This window comes from Aegilops tauschii, chromosome 2, assembly GCF_002575655.3.
Source record: "Aegilops tauschii subsp. strangulata cultivar AL8/78 chromosome 2, Aet v6.0, whole genome shotgun sequence".
Lineage (NCBI taxonomy): Eukaryota > Viridiplantae > Streptophyta > Magnoliopsida > Poales > Poaceae > Aegilops > Aegilops tauschii.
The window spans coordinates 381,043,254-381,066,968 of NC_053036.3; the positions used below are offsets into that span (position 1 = coordinate 381,043,254).

A 23,715-nucleotide genomic window follows, 5' to 3' on the forward strand; every position below is an offset into this window, starting at 1 on the left:
GCACCAAATCATGCGACTTAACATTATTGAGCTCTCCTTTTTCTCACACTCCCATTCACCTTTCCCGTGGACTTTTAGTATATTCACAGATACTTCCAACCCCTGGAGATATCCAGCATGGACCCCAAATCCCAAACTATCAATGAATCAATCCCATGACCCACTAATCATTGACCGCACAACGGAGCCGAAAGGGCAATACTGTAAATTCCGTTTCGAGCTGAGGCCGAGCTAAGCTAACCACCTGCCTTCTCCTGCCCGCAGCCGCAAGCAACTTGGCAGGTAAGCTATGTCATAGGCCACACCAAACACATCACCTGGAGGGGCGGCCATTATCTTTCTTTCCGAGAACTCATCAAGAAATTAGGTAGACAGGTTACACAGATCTTGGCCTCCTCTTCCCGAGAATTCGACGCCGCTTCATGATGTCTGTCGAGCTGCTGACGAAATTCCTCACGTAAGTGGGTTCCTCCGCTCTCGTTTCTACCTCTGTTGCCTGTAATTTTGGCGGGATTTTCCATTCCTCTGCTTGGTCGACTCGATCGCTGATCGCTTGGGATGCAGGGTTCTGTTCGGGTATGCCATGCCGGCGTTGGAGTGCTTCAAGGCGGTCGAGCAGCGGACCGGCCGGACCGATCAGCTCCGGTTTTGGTGCCAGTATTGGTACTGATCCACGAGCCTTTATCTCTGGAGTAATCCTCATTCTTTGGTTTGTTGGATCCGTCCGTACGCGATGCTTGCAATTGCTGGAATTAGGATTTAGGACGCGCCAGTACCAAGTTTCAGCAATTGGGGGCACATCACGCAATTGCCAAAATGCCTATGTAGTTTGACTTCTTGAGATAATGTGATGCAATAACTGGCTAGAGATCTTGGCCTTGCAGAGCTTGACGAATTTCAGCAACTTTGCAGGATCATACTAGTCATCCTGGTCATATTCGATGAAATCGCAGGCGCCCTAATATCGAGGTACTAATCACCAACCGCAACTCATTGACTCATCAAATGTGGCCTTTGAAAGAAAGAAAGAAAGAAAGAAATATGTTGTCTGACAAACCATTTCGTTCCGATCGCAGGATTCCGATGTACTATGAAGTCAAGCTCGCCTTCCTCGTCTACCTCTGGTACCCACAGACAAGGGTAAGTTGCCAAGTTCTAGTGGTCTGTTGATTGATCCATGTCTGAACAGAGACCTTCTGCCCGTTGACCAGGGGTCTGACATCGTGTACGAGAACTTCGTGAGGCCGCTGGTGATGCAGTACGAGCCCAACATCGAGGAGAGGCTGCGGTACCTGCGGGCCAACGCCGGCGACCTCATCGTCTTCTACCTCAAGAACTTCACCGACAGGGGATACGAGCTCTTCCTCCGGGTCCTTGACTTCGCTCAGTCGCAGGCGTCCAGTGGCTCAAGGACAAGGGTATACCCTGGATACCTTTTTTCTGTCACTTTGGTAGCTAACTCTGTTCAGATGTTACATGTCGCGATTTTGTTTGTGCTGGTGCGCAGAGGTTCTTCTCGTTCCGAAGGGACCGAGGGGAGAGGCCGAGCTTCGTCGACGACGACTACGTCCACGGCAGCGATCGGAGGAGCGCAGCCAGGCAGCGGCGACCCCGCGGTGCTGATTACTAGCGGACTAGCTAGGATGGTCGTGGTAGGATAAGACTGCAAAGAAACCTGAATGGTTGTAGGACAAAAATCGAAGCGTTAAAAAGGTTGACATGAACAAAGCTACTCCTATTTGATTGTGGATATTTAGGTGGTATAGGTTTCCATGTAAGTCGATGTTCAGGCTGATTATCACAAATAGTTTGGTAAAGTATTTTTGTTTTATTTTTATTTTATTTTTTCACCCTGGATTTCCCATATTTATGCTGGTACACCAACCATCCGATTTTAAGAATTATAAGCAAAATCATTGCGATAGAACATTGAAAAACTCAAAGCTACACCAAAGCGATCTAGAAACGTTATCTCAAATTCCACCAATTGCATCACGATGTTCTTCCATGTATATGGTAGAAAAGCAGGGTATATTTATTTTCTTATAAAGGAAAAAAACCGAGAAGCTCAGTGCTTGCACAGGCTAGACTAACCTCAAAGAAACCGGAAAAAAACATACCTACACATGATAGACTATCTGCAAAGGTTTGAATAGTTGCATGGGTCGTCTACCAAAAAAGTGAAAAATAGTACCTTGAAGGCTTGAACACATTGTGGTCTAGGACACTCCCCACATAATGCGGACGAATTGAATTGTCGTCACATTGTTGTGGAACTTAGGAAGAAGACAATGATCATGGTAAAATAAAGTAGAAGAGGCTGAAACACCACTAGCCCGAGACAATAGCTACAAAGGCACACCAGAATAGAGATGGAGCTAGGAGACATTTATTCCACACAACATATCTTGAGCATTGAGACTCCATTGATGAGGGCACACAAAGCAAGCATGAAAGATCTGGAGTTACACCCACCTCTTAGTGGCAAATACATCGGCAAGAATGAGGGGAACTCAGAGACGATTGTGGTAAACTTGGTGGCTAGGGTTCTAGTTATACGTACTGTCAGCTACGTGTTCTCCTCCGCGTGATCATATATATAGGCTTTGCTCCCGCTAGCCCAACACGAATTGTAGCTTCATTTAGATTGGGTCTGCTTTCAAAGCCAAGTCTCTAGCACTTAGTTGGCCTGCCCGACCCTTACAACCCCTACATATACACCATGGTAAGAGAAAACTAATACACATGTGGCATTTTGTTAGATAGAAAGTATGTTGGAATGCCAATTAGTGTATCTCTCAAATGTCTGAAAGATCAGGTGTGGAAGCATGCTCAAGGATGAATTGAGCAACCATTGTTTTCGCGCTCGTGGGGGGGGGGAGTGTCTCATCGAACCAGAATTTTTGGTGGGGAAGAAAGCATGAAAAAGGAAACCTCAATGGATGTTGTACGAAACAATGACATGACCTAAAGCATTCCAGCACACGAACTCCAAAGTGAACTTTGCCAACTCTGCTGCAATCATGAGTGTGTCCACGTACCCTCGTAGACCGAAAGCGGAAGCGTTAGTTTAACGCGGTTGATGTAGTCGAACGTCTTCGCAATCCAACCGATCAAGTACCGAACGTATGGCACCTCCGAGTTCAGCACACGTTCAGCTCGCTGACGTCCCTCGAACTCTTGATCCAGCAAAGTGTCGAGGGAGAGTTTCGTCAGCACGGCGGCGTGATGACGGTGATGGTGAAGTGATCCTCGCAGGGCTTCGCCTAAGCACTACGACAATATGACCGGAGGAGTAAACGGTGGAGGGGGGGCACCGCACATGGCTAAGAAACAATTGATGTGCTTAGAGGTGCCCCCTGCCCCCGTATATAAAGGAGGGAGAGGGGAGGAGGCCGGCCTAGGGGCGCGCCAAGTGGGGGGAAACCCACTTGGACTCCTAGTCCTATTCGCCCCATCTTCCTTCTATCAGAGGGGGAATGGGGAAGGAGAGGGAGAGGGAGAAGGAAAGGGGGGCCGCACCCCCTCCCCTTGTCCAATTCGGACTCCCCATGGGGGGCGCCACCCCCTTGTGGGCTGCCTTGCCTCTCCCCTATGGCCCATGTGGCCCATTACTTCCCCCGAGGGGTTCCGGTAACCTCCCGGTACTCCGATAAATACCCGAAACACTCCAGAACCATTCCGGTGTCCGAATACTATCGTCCAATATATCAATCTTTACCTCTCGACCATTTCGAGACTCCTCGTCATGTCCGTGATCTCATCCGGGACTCCGGTCAATCTTCGGTCACCAAAACACATAACTCGTAATACAAATCGTCATCGAACGTTAAGCGTGCGGACCCTACGGGTTCGAGAACTATGTAGACATGACCGAGACACATCTCCGATCAATAACCAACAACGGAACATGGATGCTCATATTGGTTCATACATATTCTACAAAGGTCTTTATCGGTCAAACCACAATGACAACATACGTCATTCCCTTTGTCATCGGTATGTTACTTGCCCGAGATTCGATCGACGGTATCTTCATACCTAGTTCAATCTCGTTACCGGCAAGTTTCTTTACTCATTCCGTAATGCATCATCCCTCAACTAACTCATTAGTCACATTTCTTGCAAGGATTATCATGATGTGCATTACCGAGAGGGCCCAGAGATACCTCTCCGATGCTCGGAGTGACAAATCCTAATCTCGATCTATGCCAACCCAACAAACACCTTCGGAGACACCTGTAGAGCATCTTTATAATCACCCAGATACGTTGTGTCGTTTGATAGCACACAAGGTGTTCCTCCGGTATTCGGGAGTTGCATAATCTCATAGTCAAAGGAATATGTATAAGTCATGAAGAAAGCAATAGCAATAAAACTTAACGATCATAATGCTAAGCTAATGGATGGGTCTCGTCCATCACATCATTCTCCTAATGATGTGATCATGTTCATCAAATGACAACACATGTGTATGGCCAGGAAACTTAACCATCTTTGATTAACGAGCTAGTCAAGTAGAGGCATACTAGGGACACTTTGTTTTGTCTATGTATTCACACATGTATCAAGTTCTGGTTAATACAATTCTAGCATGAATAATAAACATTTATCATGAAATATGGAAATATAAATAACAACTTTATTATTGCCACTAGGGCATATTTCCTTCAGTCTCCCACTTGCACTAGAGCCAATAATCTAGATTATATTGTAATGATTCTAACACCCATGGAGTCTTGGCGCTGATCATGTTTTGCTCGTGGAAGAGGCTTAGTCAACGGGTCCGCAACATTCAAATCCGTATGTATTTTGCAAATCTTGATGTCTCCCTCCTTGACTTGATCACAGATGGGTTGAAGCGTCTCTTGATGTGTTTGGTTCTCTTGTGAAATCTGGATTCCTTCACTAAGGCAATTGCTCCAGTATTGTCACAAAAGATTTTCATTGGACCCGATGCACTAGGTATTACACCTAGATCGGATATGAACTCCTTCATCCAGACTCCTTCATTTGCTGCTTCCTAAGCAGCTATGTACTCCGCTTCACATGTAGATCCCGCCACGATGCTTTGCTTGGAAAGGCACCAACTGACAGCTCCATTCAATATAAATACGTACCCGGTCTGCGACTTAGAGTCATCAGGATCAGTGTCAAAGCTAGCATCGACGTAAACATTTACGACAAGCTCTTTGTCACCTCCATAAACGAGAAACATATCCTTAGTCCTTTTCAGGTACTTTAGGATGTTCTTGAGCGCTATCCAGTGATCCACTCCTGGATTACTTTGGTACCTCCCTTCTAAACTTATAGCAAGGCACACATCAGGTCTGGTACAAAGCATTGCATACATGATAGAACCTATGGCTGAGGCATAGGGAATGACTTTCATTTTCTCTCTATCTTCTACAGTGGCCGGGCATTGAGTCTGACTCAATTTCACACCTAGTAACGCGGGCAAGAACCCTTTCTTTGACTGATCCATTTTGAACTTCTTCAAAACTTCATCAAGATATGTGCTTTGTGAAAGTCCAATTAAGCGTCTTGATCTATCTCTATAGATCTTGATGCCCAATATATATAAGCAGCTTCACCGAGGTCTTTTATTGAAAAATTCTTATTCAAGTATCCTTTTATGCTATCCAGAAATTCTATATCATTTCCAATCAATAATATGTCATCCACATATAATGTTAGAAATGCTACAGAGCTCCCACTCACTTTCTTGTAAATACAGGCTTCTTCGAAAGTCTGTATAAAACCATATGCTTTGATCACACTATCAAAGCGTATATTCCAACTCTGAGAGGCTTGCACCAGTCCATAAATGGATCGCTGGAGCTTGCACACTTTGTTAGCACCTTTAGGATATACAAAACCATCTGGTTGCATCATATACAACTCTTCTTTAAGAAATCCATTAAGGAATGCAGTTTTGACATCCATTTGCCAGATTTCATAATCATAAAATGCGGCAATTGTTAACATGATTCAGACAGACTTAAGCATCGCTACGGGTGAGAAAGTCTCATCATAGTCAACTCCTTGAACTCGTCGAAAACCTTTCGCAACAAGTCGAAATTTATAGACAGTAACATTACCATCAGCGTCAGTCTTCTTCTTGAAGATCCATTTATTCTCTATGGCTTGCCGATCATCGGGCAAATCAACCAAAGTCCATACTTTGTTCTCATACATGGATCCCATCTCAGATTTCATGGCCTGAAGCCATTTTGCGGAATCTGGGCTCATCATCGCTTCCTCATAGTTCATAGGTTCGTCATGGTCTAGTAACATGACTTCCAGAACAGGATTACAGTACCACTTTGGTGCGGAACGTACTCTGGTTGACCTACGAGGTTCGGTAGTAACTTGATCTGAAGTTTCACGATCATCATCATTAGCTTCCTCACTAATTGGTGCAGGCATCACTGGAACTGATTTCTGTAATGAACTACTTTCCAATTCGAGAGAAGGTACAACTACCTCATCAAGTTCTAATTTCCTCCCATCACTTCTTTCGAGAGAAACTCCTTCTCTAAAAGGATCCATTCTTAGCAACAACTGTCTTGCCTTCGGATCTGTGATAGAAGGTGTACCCAACAGTTTCTTTTGGGTATCCTATGAAGACGCACTTTTCTGATTTGGGTTCGACCTTTTCAGGCTGAAGCTTTTTGACATAAGCATTGCAACCCCAAACTTTAAGAAACGACAGCTTAGGCTTCTTGCCAAACCATAGTTCATATGGTGTCGTCTCAACGGATTTAGATGGTGCCCTATTTAACGTGAATGCAACTGTCTCTAATGCATAACCCCAAAACGATAGTGGTAAATTGGTAAGAGACATCATAGATCGCACCATATCTAATAAAGTACGATTACGACGTTCGGACACACCATTACGCTGTGGTGTCTGAGGTGGCATGAGTTGTGAAACTATTCCACATTGTTTTAAATGAAGACCAAACTCGTAACTCAAATATTCGCCTCCGCGATTAGATCGTAGAAACTTTATTTTCTTGTTACGATGATTTTCCACTTCACTCTGAAATTCTTTGAAATTTTCAAATGTTTCACACTTGTGTTTCATTAAGTAGATATACCCATATCTGCTCAAATCATTTGTGAAGGTCAGAAAATAATGATACCCGTCGCGAGCCTCAACACTCATCGGACCGCATACATTGGTATGTATTATTTCCAATAAGTCAGTGGCTCACTCCATTGTTCCGGAGAATGGAGTCTTAGTCATCTTGCCCATGAGGCATGGTTCGCAAGCATCAAATGATTCATAATCAAGTGATTCCAAAAGTCCATCCGCATGGAGTTTCTTCATTCACTTTACACCAATATGACCTAAACGGCAGTGCCACAAATATGATGCACTATCATTATCAACTTTGCATCTTTTGGCATCAATATTATGAATTGTGTATCACCACGATCGAGATTCAAAGAAAATACACCACTCTTCAAGGGTGCATGACCATACAAGATATTACTCATATAAATAGAACAACTATTATTCTCTGATTTCAATGAATAACCGTCACGCATCAAACAAGATCCAGATATAATGTTCATGCTCAACGCTGGCACCAAATAACAATTATTCAGGTCTAAAACTAATCCCGAAGGTAGATGTAGAGGATGTAGAGGTAGCGTGCCGACGGCGATCACATCGACCTTGGAACCATTCCCGACGCGCATCGTCACCTCGTACTTAGCCAATCTTCGTTTAATCCGTAGCCCCTGTTTTGAGTTGCAAATATGAGCAGCAGAACCAGTATCAAATACCCCGACACTACTACGGGCCTTAGTAAGGTACACATCAATAACATGTATATCGAATATACATTTGTTCACTTTGCCATCCTTCTTATCCGCCAAATACTTGGGGCAGTTCTGCTTCCAGTGTCCAGTCCCTTTGCAGTAGAAGCACTCAGTTTCAGGCTTAGGTCCAGACTTGGGCTTCTTCCTGGGAGTGGCAACTTGCTTGCCATTCTTCTTGAAGTTCCCCTTCTTTCCTTTGCCCTTTTTCTTGAAACTAGTGGTCTTGTTAACCATCAACACTTGATGCTCCTTCTTGATTTCTACCTCCGCAACTTTGAGCATTGCGAAGAGCTCGGCGATAGTCTTGTCCATCCCTTGCATATTATAGTTCATCACGAAGCTCTTGTAGCTTGGTGGCAGTGATTGGAGAACTCTGTCAATGACACAATTAACTAGAAGATTAACTCCCAGTTGAGTCAAGTGATTGTAATACCCAGATATTTTGAGTATGTGTTCACTGACAGAACTGTTTTCCTACATCTTGCAGCTATAGAACTTGTTGGAGATTTCATATCTCTCAACTCGGGCATTTGCTTGAAATATTAACTTCAATTCCTGGAACATCTCATATGGTCCATGACGTTCAAAACGTCTTTGAAGTCCCGATTCTAAGTCGTAAAGCATGGCACACTGAACTATCGAGTAGTCATCATATCGAGCTTACCAGACGTTCATAACATCAGCATCCGCTCCTGCATCAGGCCTTTCACCTAGCGGTGCATCAAGGATATAATTCTTCTGTGCAACAATGAGGATAATCCTCAAGTTACGGACCCAGTCCGTGTAGTTGCTACCATCATCTTTCAAATTAGCTTTCTCTAGGAACGCATTAAAATTCAAGGGAACGGTAGCACAGGCCATTGATCTACAACATAGATATGCAAAAACTATCAGGAGTAAGTTCATGATAAATTAATTTCAATTTAATCATATTACTTAAGAACTCCCACTTATATAGACATCCCTCGAGTCATCTAAATGATCACTGATCCATATCAACTAAACCATGTCCGATCATCACGTGAGATGGAGTAGTTTTCAATGGTGAACATCTCTATGTTGATCATATCTACTATATGATTCACGCTCGACCTTTCGGTCTCAGTGTTCCGAGGCCATGTCTGTACATGCTAGGCTCGTCAAGTGTAAGCTGAGTATTCTGCACGTGCAAAACTGTCTTGCACCCGTTGTATGTGAACGTAGAGCTTATCACACCCAATCATCACATGGTGTCTCGGCACGATGAACTGTCGCAACGGTGCATACTCAGGGAGAACACTTATACCTTGAAATTTTTAGTGAGGGATCATCTTATAATCTACCACCGTACTAAGCAAAATAAGATGCATAAAAGATAGACATCACATGCAATCAAAATATGTGACATGATATGGCCATCATCATGTTGTGCCTTTGATCTCCATCTCCAAAGCACCGTCATGATCTCCATCGTCACTGGCTTGACACCTTGATCTCCATCATAGCGTCGTTGTCGTCTCGCCAACTATTGCTTCTACAACTATCGCTAACGCATAGTGATAAAGTAAAGCAAATACATGGCGATTGCATTTCATACAATAAAGAGACAACCATAAGGCTCCTGCCAGTTGCTGATAACTTTTACAAAACATGATCATCTCATACAATAACGTATGTCACATCATGTCTTGACCATATCACATCATAACATGCTCTGCAAAAAAAGTTAGACATCCTCTACTTTGTTGTTGCAAGTTTTATGTGGCTGCTACGGGCTTGTAATAAGAACCGTTCTTACCTATGCATCAAAACTACAACGGTGTTTCGTCAAGTTTGCTGTTTTAACCTTCAACAAGGACCAGCCGCAGTCAAATTCAATTCAACTAAAGTTGGAGAAACAAACACCCGCCAGCCACCTTTATGCAAAACAAGTTGCATGTTTGTCGGTGGAACCGATCTCATGAACGTGGCCATGTAAGGTTGGTCCGGGCCGCTTCATCCAACAATACCACCGAATCAAAATAAGACGTTGGTGGTAAGCAGTATGACTATCATCACCCACAACTCTTTGTGTTCTACTCGTGCATATCATCTACGCATAGACCTAGCTCAGATGCCACTGTTGGGAAACGTAGCATGCACTTTCAAAAAAAAATCCTACGATCACGCAAGATCTATCTAGGATATGGATAGCAACGAGAGGGGGAGAGTGTGTCCACGTACCCTCGTAGACCGAAAGCGGAAGCGTTAGTTTAACACGGTTGATGTAGTCGAACGTCTTTGCGATCCAACCGATCAAGTACCGAACGTACGGCACCTCCGAGTTCAGCACACGTTCAGCTCGATGACGTCCCTTGAACTCTTGATCCAGCAAAGTGTCGAGGGAGAGTTTCGTCAGCACGATGGCGTGATGACGGTGATGGTGAGTAATACTCGTAGGGCTTCGCCTGAGCACTATGACAATATGACCGGAGGAGTAAATGGTGGAGGGGGGCACCGGAGACGGCTAAGAAACAATTGATGTGCTTAGAGGTGCCCCTGCCCCTGTAAATAAAGGTGGGAGAGGGGAGGAGGTCGGCCTAGGGGGCGCGCCAAGTGGGGGAAACCCACTTGGACTCCTAGTCCTATTCGGCCCCCCTTCCTTCTATCAGAGGGGGAAAGGGGGAAGGAGAGGGAGAGGGAGAAGGAAAGGGGGGTCGCGCCCCCTCCCCTTGTCCAATTCGGACTCCCCATGGGGGGGTGCAACCCCCTTGTGGGCTGCCTTGCCTCTCCCCTATGGCCCATGTGGCCCATTACTTCCCCCGGGGGGTTCTGGTAACCTGCCGGTACTCCGATAAATACCCGAAACACTCCAGAACCATTCCGGTGTCCGAATACTATCGTCCAATATATCAATCTTTACCTCTCGACCATTTCGAGACTCCTCGTCATGTCCGTGATCTCATCCGGGACTCCGAACAATCTTAGGTCACCAAAACACATAACTCATAATACAAATCGTCATCGAACGTTCAGCGTGCGGACCCTACGGGTTCGAGAACTATGTAGACATGACCGAGAAACATCTCCGATCAATAACCAACAGCGGAACCTGGATGCTCATATTGGTTCCTACATATTCTACGAAGATCTTTATCGGTCAAACCGCAATGACAACATACGTCATTCCCTTTCTCATCAGTGTGTTACTTGCCCAAGATTCGATCGTCGGTATCTTCATACCTAGTTCAATTTCGTTAACGGCAAGTCTCTTTACTCGTTCCGTAGTGCATCATCCCGCAACTAACTCATTAGTCACATTGCTTGCAAGGCTTATCATGATGTGCATTACCGAGAGGGCCCAGAGATACACTCGTACGCGTCGGTCCTAAACAAACGGTTTTTAACACCTTTCCGCGACGGCATTTGGAACCGTCGCCAAGTGAGTGTGGGCGATAGGGGGGTCCTTCCCACACGACCCAGAAACCGTTGGGGATATGCCCTCCTGGCACACACGTTCGGCAAAATGAGGCCGTGTGCGACCGGCGAGCGCTCAAATACGAAAATACATACAGTAGAGCTAAAAAAATACAATTATACGGCAAAATTGTTTCCAATCGCAAGTACAGCCCACACAATCAGTCCCCGCTGAACGTTTCCGTTTGTATGCACATCCCACACAGTCGCTCCAAGGAAAACGTTTCCGTTCACAGGTACATCACACACAATTTTTCTCGTTAAATCGTTTGCGTTATTGAATGTATCACACACGGTCCGTAGAAGAAACTGTGTGGCAAAGGCTGTCCATCACACATAGTTTTTATGTGGTAAACATTTGCGTAAGGTGGCCTAACGCAAACAGTTTTCAAGAGAAAGTCGTGTGTGATTGTTCATTGATCCAACACGGTTTATTCCTAGAAACTCTGTGTGTTGCCTAAGGTCATCGCCCACGGTATTTTTTCAACACCCGTTTGCAATAGCAAAATCCAATTAGCAGGCAAATTCTCCATTAGCAAGCTAATTATCCGATTATTCATAATCCATTTATTAATCTAATTGACATTTCATATTAAGCACACAATATATTTCATTTCCATATTAAGGAAGAAGAATTTCATAATTGAAATACATCATAGTACAACATGATATAGCTTCAGCACTTAGCTACCCCATTACACAACTGCACCAGCAGCAAGTTCCACATGCAACATGTAGAACCTTTCGAAATTAGCATCATAGATGGTATATAGACAGATGCATCTCATCTGGAAAACTGCTGAAGCGGAAGGCGAATATTGAGCCTTCATTCATGTTGAAGGTCTTTGCAACTTTAGGCCAGTGCCTGTGGATGATTGACCGTCCGTCCTTCGTCCTCTTCAGGAACACTTCGATATTGAATTGTGGGTGTTGTATGAAAACCTTCCTCGCCTCCTGACCATAGAGGTGGTTTGAGAGGTAATCATCAGTGAACTGCTTTGAAAAGGCCTGAAAACAAGGATGTGCATAAATATCTTCTCTATATTGGAAATGGGGGCAAAGGAATAAAAAAAGGCAAGGTATAATAGTTAGTACCATCTTGTAGTGAACTGATGTCTTCTTCATTGTGCAGACAAAGATCTTGTTTTTTTTTGTCGCTAATTTCTTTATCCTAACAATCTTTCTGAGTTTCTTGATTTGATTGATATTCATGGACAAACTCATTTACCCATATGCAAAAAGGGTCGAACAGTGGGTCATAAATCTGACAACAAGACCTACATGTGCAAGACCAAATTGTTAAAAACCGAAATATTAGAATGGTTCCTGCAATTGCACAATAGTGTGCTATTAGACAACGGACCATGCACGTGCTAACCTCGATTATAAACCTCAGTGCTTCCCATTGTTTCCCTGCAACACATATAGGGTAGTTAGTCATCAGGTTAAGTAAGGGTTCGCATGCTATCAGTAAAATATGTTGATGAAAAATAAGCACATTGCATATTCATCAGATTAATTCAAGCCACACGAAAAACCCATTTACCCAAACCAAGCATGATTAAGAACTAGGAAATATAGCACTTGTATATGTTTCGCATGTATTAAGTGCAGCCAAATTCGATTTATTCCTCACATGCACAATAATACAAAATTCTACCCATGACAATTGGACATCACATTGTAGAATTGACCCAAGCAGTTAACTAAACACCACAACAAATGAACCAAACATTAACTGAGCACCACATTGCACAATATAACATACTCCTAATAGAAGATCAGACAGTTAACCAAAAGTTAATACAGCCAATTGTAGGAATTGTATTTGTTTCTCATGTATTTACTACAGCCAAATTCAATTTATTCCTCACATGGTATACAATAACATAATGCACCCACGATTTTGTAAAGATAAATTCGATTTATTTCTCACATGGAAGACAATACAAAATTGCAACCTGAAGAATTGAACATCACATTTGCAGAATTGAACCAAACAGTTAACTGAAGACGACAACTAATTAACAAAACAGTTAATAAGTGAGCACCACACTGCACGACATATAGAACATATACACTAGAGCAACAGATTGCATGGTAAAATTAGATAGCACAATTCACTAGAATTTGTGAACGAAAGGCAGGAGCAACACATGCAACGGGTAAACCGAGCATGCTTAACCGGCGTAGCTAGCAAATGGCAAGGTGCTCCTTCAAGATCCAGGGGTCGGCATGAATGGCAGCCATCGCGACCTCATCCGCGCGTGCTGCCGCGATTTGCTTCTCCGCTGCCAAATGCTCCTTGAGGTCCTGTCTATACTGCGTGCACCATGGCTTAGGCCGGCGCTTATTTGGTGGTGGGGTCGGTGATTTGGGTGGAAGGTGTCGCGCTCGCGCCGGCGGTCGGGGCATGTGGGATGTGGAAGGAGGAGGAGGATGGGGGTCGGGTGTGGATTACCTGCCTGGATAGAGGAGGCCGAGCAGCATGAAGGAGGGTTGCCGACGAGGAGGCGGCGCTGCAAGCAAGGAGTGAAGGTTTCAACTTGGAAAGGAAGGTGGAAAGAGGGGAAATGTGGCTTTTGGTAAGGGGGAGGGGGCGGGGAGGTAGATATTCCCGCGGAAGCCGAAAATTTGGAATCGCTTCAACGAAAAAACTGGCGCGCAAAGTGTCATCAGACACGGTCCCTAATTCAAAACTGTGTACGATATGTGGACATCACAAACGATTCAGATAGCTTAACGCGTGCGTGATGAGTTTGAACATCAAAAGTTTTGGTTCAAATTTCCATGGTTACAGTTGTCATCCACGTCATTGCATAATTTGGGTACACAAAGGAGACTAACTTCTTAATCGAGCAAGTTCAGCAATTAAACAGAGCTAGCTGACCTAAACATTACTCTAACAAATTAAAGACCAGCGCTGTTAATTAAACAAAACAAAGAGTACTACTACGGCTGGTGCTCGTCGATCTCCGCTGCCGCCTTCATGTCCAGCTCGCGCCCGACGGTCTCCTGGGGAAGGGGCTCCATGACATCCATCACACCATACTCGGCAAGCATCTCGTCATCCGCGTCCGCTGTCTCTTTGGAAAAGGCCGCCACGAGCTGGGCGTGGGCGGACGCGATCTGGGCTCGGACGGGCTCCGTCGTCGCAAGGTATGCAGCGAAGGAATGAACGACTGCTCGAACGCTCTCGGCGATTGCAAGCTCTTCGGCCGTGGGTTGCCGACCGTTGTCGGAGAAGCTTCGTTCGATTTATGTGGTGACCGCCAGGAGCTGGGCGTGGGCGGCCTCGACATGGTCGTGGGCGGCCTCCATCAGGGCTAAGGCCTAAAACTAATATAAATAGAACAACTATTATTCTCTGATTTCAATGAATAACCGTCACGCATCAAACAAGATCCAGATATAATGTTCATGCTCAACGCTGGCACCAAATAACAATTATTCAGGTCTAAAACTAATCCCGAAGGTAGATGTAGAGGATGTAGAGGTAGCGTGCCGACGGCGATCACATCGACCTTGGAACCATTCCCGACGCGCATCGTCACCTCGTCCTTAGCCAATCTTCATTTAATCCGTAGCCCCTGTTTTGAGTTGCAAATATGAGCAGCAGAACCAGTATCAAATACCCCGACACTACTACGAGCCTTAGTAAGGTACACATCAATAACATGTATATCGAATATACCTTTGTTCACTTTGCCATCCTTCTTATCCGCCAAATACTTGGGGCAGTTCTGCTTCCAGTGTCCAGTCCCTTTGCAGTAGAAGCACTCAGTTTCAGGCTTAGGTCCAGACTTGGGCTTCTTCCTGGGAGTGGCAACTTGCTTGCCATTCTTCTTGAAGTTCCCCTTCTTTCCTTTGCCCTTTTTCTTGAAACTAGTGGTCTTGTTAACCATCAACACTTGATGCTCCTTCTTGATTTCTACCTCCGCAACTTTGAGCATTGCGAAGAGCTCGGCGATAGTCTTGTCCATCCCTTGCATATTATAGTTCATCACGAAGCTCTTGTAGCTTGGTGGCAGTGATTGGAGAACTCTGTCAATGACACAATTAACTAGAAGATTAACTCCCAGTTGAGTCAAGTGATTGTAATACCCAGATATTTTGAGTATGTGTTCACTGACAGAACTGTTTTCCTACATCTTGCAGCTATAGAACTTGTTGGAGATTTCATATCTCTCAACTCGGGCATTTGCTTGAAATATTAACTTCAATTCCTGGAACATCTCATATGGTCCATGACGTTCAAAACGTCTTTGAAGTCCCGATTCTAAGTCGTAAAGCATGGCACACTGAACTATCGAGTAGTCATCATATCGAGCTTACCAGACGTTCATAACATCAGCATCTGCTCCTGCATCAGGCCTTTCACCTAGCGGTGCATCAAGGATATAATTCTTCTGTGCAACAATGAGGATAATCCTCAAGTTACGGACCCAGTCCGTGTAGTTGCTACCATCATCTTTCAAATTAGCTTTCTCTAGGAACGCATTAAAATTCAAGGGAACGGTAGCACAGGCCATTGATCTACAACATAGATATGCAAAAACTATCAGGAGTAAGTTCATGATAAATTAATTTCAATTTAATCATATTACTTAAGAACTCCCACTTATATAGACATCCCTCGAGTCATCTAAATGATCACTGATCCATATCAACTAAACCATGTCCGATCATCACGTGAGATGGAGTAGTTTTCAATGGTGAACATCTCTATGTTGATCATATCTACTATATGATTCACGTTCGACCTTTCGGTCTGAGTGTTCCGAGGCCATGTCTGTACATGCTAGGCTCGTCAAGTGTAACCTGAGTATTCTGCACGTGCAAAACTGTCTTGCACCCGTTGTATGTGAACGTAGAGCTTATCACACCCAATCATCACATGGTGTCTCGGCACGATGACCTGTCGCAACGGTGCATACTCAGGGAGAACACTTATACCTTGAAATTTTTAGTGAGGGATCATCTTATAATCTACCATCGTACTAAGCAAAATAAGATGCATAAAAGATAGACATCACATGCAATCAAAATATGTGACATGATATGGCCATCATCATCTTGTGCCTTTGATCTCCATCTCCAAAGCACCGTCATGATCTCCATCGTCACCGGCTGAAACGATATCCATTGCCTCTTATTGCTTTAAAAAAATCTCGTGACAACATAGAACAACAGGAGTGTTGTGTGAATTTTTGTGAGTTTTCGGGGTTCGTTTGGACATTTTTATGCATTAACTAAGTTTTCAATGCATTTATGTGCATAATTAAAATTCGAACTACATGCACATGCTCCAGTGCATATAAATTGGTTGAAAAATCAAATATGTGTCCTTGGGTGCATGCTTAGGTCCCATGCAAGAAATGGGAATGAATTTCAAGCACCAGGGCACCGTTGATTGCCGGGAAAACATTGAGATGCCTGGTTTTAAAATTCTAGTAAATCCAAAATTCATCTGAAATTCATGAAACTTGGCATGCTATCATGGAGCGGCATCAACATGTCGTGGTAAAAATTTTGTCCCATATGGGGCAGGTTTGGGTATATACTTCTCACAAACCGGAGCTTCTCACAACAAGCATGATAGTTTTCGGTAAGGAACGTCCCACCTTTGGGGACGAAACGATATCCATTGCCTCTTATTGCTTTCAAATTGTTTCTCGTGTCAACATAGAACAACGGGAGTGTTGTGTGAATTTTTGTGATTTTTCGGGGTTCGTTTGGACATTTTTATGCACTAACTGAGTTTTCAATGCATTTATGTGCATAATTCAAATTTGAACTACATGCACATGCTCCAGTGCATATAAATTGGTCGAAAAATCAAATATGTGTCCTTGGGTGCATGCTTAGGTCCCATGCAAGAAATGGGAATGAATTTCAAACACTAGGGCACCGCTGATTGCTGGCAAAACATTGAGATGCCTGGTTTTTAAATTCTAGTAAATCCAAAACTCGTTTGAAATTCATGAAACTTGGCATGCTATCATGGAGCGGCTTCAACTTGCCGTTGTACAAATTTTGTCCCATTTGGGGCAGGTTTGCGTATATGCTTCTCATGAACCGGAGCTTCTCACAACAAGCATGATGGTTTTCGGTAGGGAACGTCCCACCTTTGGGGACGAAACGATATCCATTGCCTCTTATTGCTTTCAAATTTTTTCTCATGTCAACATAGAACAACAGGAGTGTTGTGTGAATTTTTGTGATTTTTCGGGGTTCGTTTGGACATTTTTATGCATTAACTGATTTTTCAATGCATTTATGTGCATAATTCAAATTTGAACTACATGCACATGCTCCAGTGCATATAAATTGGCCGAAAAATCAAATCTGTGTCCTTGGGTGCATGCTTAGGTCCCATGCAAGAAATGGGAATGAATTTCAAACACCAGGGCACCGTTGATTTCCGGCAAAACATTGAGATGCTTGTTTTTAAATTATAGTAAATCCAAAACTCGTCTGTAATTCATGAAACTTGGCATGCTATCATGGAGCGGCATCAACATGCCGTGGCACAAATTTTGTTCCATTTGGGGCAGGTTTGGGTATATGCTTCTCACAAACCGGAGCTTCTCACAACAAGCATGATGGTTTTCGGTAGGGAACGTCTCACCTTTGGGGACGAAACGATATCCATTGCCTCTTATTGCTTTCAATTTTTTTTTCTCGTGTCAACATAGAACAACAGGAGTGTTGTGTGAATTTTTGTGATTTTTCGGGGTTCGTTTGGACAATATTTTGCATTAACTGATTTATCAATGCATTTATGTGCATAATTCATGTTTGAACCACATGCACATGCTCCAGTGCATATAAATTGGTTGAAAAATCAAATATGTGTCCTCGGGTGCATGCTTAGGTCCCATGCAAGAAATGGGAATGAATTTCAAACACCAGGGCACCGTTGATTGCTGGCAAAACATTGAGATGTCTCGTTTTTAAATTCTAGTAAATCCAAAACTCCTCTGAAATTCATGAAACTTGGCATGCTATCATGGAGCGGCATCAACATGCCGTGGTACAAATTTTGTCCCATTTGGGGCAGGTTTGGGTATATGCTTCTCATAAACCGGAGCTTCTCACAACAAGCATGATGGTTTTCGGTAGGGAACGTCCCACCATTGGGGACGAAACGATATCTGTTGCCTCTTATTGCTTTCAAATTTTTTCTCGTGTCAACATAGAACAACAGGAGTGTTGTGTGAATTTTTGTGATTTTTCAGGGTTCGTTTGGACTTTTTTATGCATTAACGGAGTTTTCAATGCATTTATGTGCATAATTCAAAATTGAACTACATGCACATGCTCCAGTGCATATAAATTGGTTGAAAAATCAAATCTGCGTCCTTGGATGCATGCTTAGGTCCCATGCAAGAAATGGGAATGAATTTCAAACACCAGGGCACTGTTGATTGCTGGTAAAACATTGAGATGCTTGGTTTTTAAATTCTAGTAAATCCAAAATTCTGTTAACCATTCACGTGACGCCATGTGTCTTGGTTTTAATGGTTGTAGGAGGTGCCGTGCTTACAGCTGCTTGACCTTGACTGAACGGGAGCGTGCGAGCGCCGTCCGGTGCGCAGGCTGACCGAGAGGCGTGCAAGCTGTACTCGAGTGCACAGGCTCACTGGGAAACGTGTGAGTTGTACGCTGCGCAGGCTCACTGGGAAGTGAGCCCTTTGACTTCCATGGCTGCCTACCTTGCTTGCATCCTCTTTATTAATGGTGCCCGAGCTGCAGTTTAATTCACTTTTTAAATATAAAACACTCATCGCAAACGTTTTAGTTAGAACACCCGTATGCAAACTGATAGCTTCCCCAGGAAGCCAAGAGAAAATGTGCCGAGCAGGATTTCTGCAGCTCTTGATCGCAAACGTTTTAGATAGAACACCCGTATGCAAAGTGAGAGCAGCGCAGGATTTGTGCATCCCTTCAACGCAAACGATTATTTTGGATGACCCGTGTGCAACCATGTACAAACAATTTGGTAAGATTTGTCAATCCTTGTAACACTGTGATTTGTTAAAATATGAAGCTAAAAATCACTAGCAGTATCTAATTTTTGCAACTAAAATTCAGTAATTAAGCATAGATTTCATTCATAGATTAAGCAGTCGTTCTTAATTTATACAAACAGTTCAACTCGACAGCTGAACCGACCAAACTTTTCCCCAATTGTTGCCAACCACGTACTGAAATAGCTAGTTCAACTATATATACTAGCTAATTTTAAGTACGTTGTATAGATCCACCATATCTATAATCAGATGAACTGAACAAAATAGCCCCTAAATACTACTACTACTGCGGAGGGGCTTTGTACTACTTTCGGCTGCCTCTTGTCTTCCGAGCGCGCTCATTAAGAGGCGGAGGAGGAGGAGCCTACCGACGAGCTGGGCAACCGCAATGCGGTGCCTGCCGCTAATGCAGCTTCAGCGACGCTCACCTCGAACGCCCTCTACCGCTCCAGACGACCCCTCTCGAAGCGGTGGTTCTCCTCGTAGATCTCCTGATTCCTTGCCTCTGAGGCGGCGTCGGTAAGGCTCTTTGCATGCTCGACGAGGCGCTCCTCCTCCTCCCGTAGGAACTCGGTGTAGCGCGCAAGGTCGCTGATGCACGTGCGGGCATCCTCCTCTGCCTCCCGCCTTCGAGAGGCGGTGGCGGAGCGGGTGATGACCCCGGGGGTCGACGGTGGGCTGGCGGCCACGGCGGCCGACGACGGGGTGGCGGCCACGACCACCACCTCCCGCCTTTGGGCCGCGGTGGCGGAGCGGGTGATGGCCACAGTGGCCGGCAGTGGGGTGGCGGCCACGACGGCCACCTCCCGCCTTCGGGCCGCCGCGGCGGAGCGGGTGATGGCCCTGGCTTTCGATGGTGGTGTGGCGGCAACAGTGGCCGGCAACAGCTACCGACGGGCACCGGCGGCGGAACGTGTGGTGGGTGTTCCGCGCACACCCAACAGGGACGCCACGCGCACTACACTATGCCGGGACTGCACCGCCGCCGCGGTGTAGCCTCCCAGCTGGAGCTGTCCTCTGATGACGGCGGAGTGGCTGAGCGACGATGATTGACCGGTGCCATTGGCGTTTGTGGGAGAAGCAGACGAGATAAGCTACAGGGATGGAGGGGAAAAATGGGATGCAGGACTCGCCGGCCGTGAGGGTTTTTATAGCAGGCCGGTAAGCATTGGGATTTTGGGGGATTTCACCGAGTCGGGCGGGAAGCTTGCGCGTGAACCTGCGAGGTTGCGCGGGAACCTGCGAGGTTGTGCGGGAACGGGCTCACCGACGATTCATTGGCGCCACCGTTTGGCAAAAAGAACGCCCCCGTGCGCCGCGCAACCTTGCGCTGTAAGCCGTCTATGGCAGCAGGGTGACAAGACGTGCAAGAGGAGGACGAAAGGCCACGTACAAATACAGTTAATAAAAAAATGTTTGCGATTTAATTACCTACTATACCACCGTCTTGGTTTATAAGTATGATTTAACTAATAAAATACGAATGCATGTCGCCAAAGATTATATAGTTGGATTTGTATTTGAACATAGTTTCCAATTATATAATTTTTAATACATGCATTAACATTTTGTTGGTTCAATTTGAGGGCAAAGTATGGCACGGAATATAAAGGAGACTATAGACTAGACGGAGGTGGTACCACACGACCGCTCTCTACGCAGCGACGCAACTGTCGGCCGGCTTGTAGGCGACCATTTCCTGCGTGTTCAACTGCTCTATGCGTGTGGTTGCTTGTGGTTCAGGCGGCCGCGGCGCGCTCTGCTCGCATCCCGCCGCGACGTGCTCTGCTCTCGCGTCCCTTCGGGTGCTCTGCCCTCGTCCCTCCACGTGCGCTGCAAGTGTTTGGGGCCGGCGCATGATCACGCACATTCGTGTGCAAGCGGTTGCGCCGGGCGCGGCGTGACGATGCAGTTACCCGCTGCAAAAACTGCCATGCGGACGCGCCGAGAATCCACGCCGCCCGGCCCCCTTTTATTCCTGCGGCCATTTACCTTCATCTCTCGTCTCACACGACACAATAAGCACACCCACGAGGACAATACAGAGAGGACATCCAGCGGTTCCAATGGCGCTCCCAGCGGCCGACGACGACAACGGCGGGCAGTTCACCATGCATCACGTAGTGGACACCCACGTGAGGGGGAAGGCCATCTCGGTGGTGTACACGAACGATCCGGTCTCGGTGGAGAGCTCCATCCAAACTATGGAGCAGTTCCCTGTCGAGGACAAGTACCGAGTGGTCGGCTTCGACCTCGAGTACACCATCGGTCGTGCCGGGCATGATCAGAAGGTTGCCGTCGCCCAGTTGTGCGTGTGACATGACGTCCTCGTCTACCACTTCCACCTTGCCACAAGACCTTGCGAGCGTTTCTTCAGGTTTATCAACAGCTCCAACTACAGTTTCGCTACGGTGGACACCACCAACGGTCTAAAAGCGCTCAAGGTTTCGGACTTGAAATGCCCGAATCTTGTCAACATCCAGCACCACTACAAGGTCTGGGGCAGCGACAAAAACAAACTGAACTCCCTGGTTGACCTCGCCTCGGCCATCATCGACCCCTACTATGCGAAGATGAAGGAAGAGAGCAATAAGGACAAGAACGCCTGACACAGTGTGTGGCATAAGAGACTGGATGAACAACATGTCAAGTACGCAGCCATGGACGCGTACACAAGGTAAGAGCTATACAGGCGAGTCATTGACATGAGGAACTGTCTTCTTCCTAACAAAGACGAGGGATCGAGCCACATAGCAGTGGCGGGAGCGTCACAAGAAGTAGATGACTAGACGATCGTTTCTCCTACTTTAGAATGCATGCAATTGTTTATTGAGGTGTGTGCGAATGATCTGTATAGTCACTTATGTAATTGGATGTTTATTTCAGTTATATATATACACATGTTATTCTACTGAAGACAGAGCAATTCACACGGCTTATTAGCAGCAATCGTCTGTGATATTATTGGTCTTCGCACACATTTCAGAATACGGACCTGTCGTATCACACACATCTTGTTCAGTTGAACCGTTTTTTTTTGTGTTGCCTAATCACAAACAGTTCATCCGAGTGAACCGTATGTTGTACGTCGCACACGCCTTCATCTGGCTGCCTGTTTCTTTTGTGCCTCCTCATCCCAAACAGTTAATTGAGCTAAACTGTATGCCCTGCATCGCACACGCAACTAAATTCCGAACCATGTTTGATGCATCTGTCATCGCAAACTTTTTGCACCTTTATTGACAGGTTTTTTACACCACCGTTTGCGATTATGGCATCGCACACAGTTTCGTCGAAGGGTCTCTGATCGTAGTGTCGCGTTTGGACCATCCTGCAGTAGTGATACCTCTTCGATACTCGGAGTGACAAATCCTAATCTCGATCTATGCCAACCCAACAAACACCTTCGGAGACACCTGTCGAGCATATTTATAATCACCCAGTTACGTTGTGACGTTTGATAGCACACAAGGTGTTCCTCTGGTATTCGGGAGTTGCATAATCTCATAGTCAAAAGAATATGTATAAGTCATGAAGAAAGCAATAGCAATAAAACTTAACAATCATAAAGCTAAGCTAATGGATGGGTCTCGTCCATCACATCATTCTCCTAACGATGTGATCCCGTTCATCAAATGACAACACATGTCTATGGTCAGGAAACTTAACCATCTTTGATTAACGAGCTAGTCAAGTAGTGGCATACTAGGAACACTTTGTTTTGTCTATGTATTCACACAAGTATCAAGTTTCCGGTTAATACAATTCTAGCATGAATAATAAACATTTATCATGAAATAAGGAAATATAAATAACAACTTTATTATTGCCTCTAGGGCATATTTCCTTCAATAAGAAGGTGGACCAAGCTTTTGGGAGCCTGGTCAAATGGAAGGTTGGAACGGGAGAGAATATCCTATTTTGGAAAGATCGATGGCTATAGGGAGTTACTATCAGTGACATAGCTCCATTGGTCGTGTCTACGGTGTGAACACAAGTGGCAAATAGGAGATCAATGAAAGATGCTTTGTGTCTGCATGCTTGGATGAATGATACCGTTGGTGACTTATGCATCGAGGGTCTTGCCCAATTCATTACCCTTTGGGAGGTCCTCACGGAAGTGCAGTTGGATGCAGAGATGGAGGACTATCCAGTTTGGGCTTGGAACGCATCTGGTACTTACACAGCGTCATCGGCATACAAGATGTTGTGTGAGGGAGGAGTCAGATTCCACTCTTTCGAGGCCATTTGGAAGTGCTGGGCACCGCTGCCGTGCAAGATTTTCATGTGGCTTGCAGTTCAGTATCGCCTGTGGACTTAGGATAGGCGAGCTAGACACGGACTGCAAGATCAGAGCTCGCCTTTCTACCTGTGTGACCAGGAGGAGGACACGGTTGATCATATATTACTG

General features: G+C 45.2%; 1 protein-coding gene across 1 annotated transcript; it reads left to right on the plus strand.

Annotated features, from left to right (window-relative positions):
- Positions 1 to 233: 233 nt before the first annotated feature.
- On the plus strand, positions 234 to 1,817 carry LOC109753185 (putative HVA22-like protein g). Its single transcript, XM_020312107.4, has 6 exons — positions 234 to 457; positions 565 to 663; positions 913 to 969; positions 1,077 to 1,140; positions 1,212 to 1,418; positions 1,508 to 1,817. The coding sequence occupies exons 1-6, from the start codon at positions 423 to 425 to the stop codon at positions 1,628 to 1,630; spliced, it is 585 nt and encodes a 194-aa protein (XP_020167696.1). The 5' UTR covers positions 234 to 422; the 3' UTR covers positions 1,631 to 1,817.
- The last annotated feature ends 21,898 nt before the right edge of the window (positions 1,818 to 23,715 follow it).

Bases quoted from the DNA above. Each gene is read 5' to 3' on its own strand.
- LOC109753185 (XM_020312107.4), top strand. From the start codon at position 423: ATGATGTCTGTCGAGCTGCTGACGAAATTCCTCAC. The intron at 458-564 runs GTAAGTGGGTTC...CTTGGGATGCAG, and splicing joins CTGCTGACGAAATTCCTCAC to GGTTCTGTTCGGGTATGCCA. The intron at 1,141-1,211 runs GTAAGTTGCCAA...CCCGTTGACCAG, and splicing joins TCTGGTACCCACAGACAAGG to GGGTCTGACATCGTGTACGA.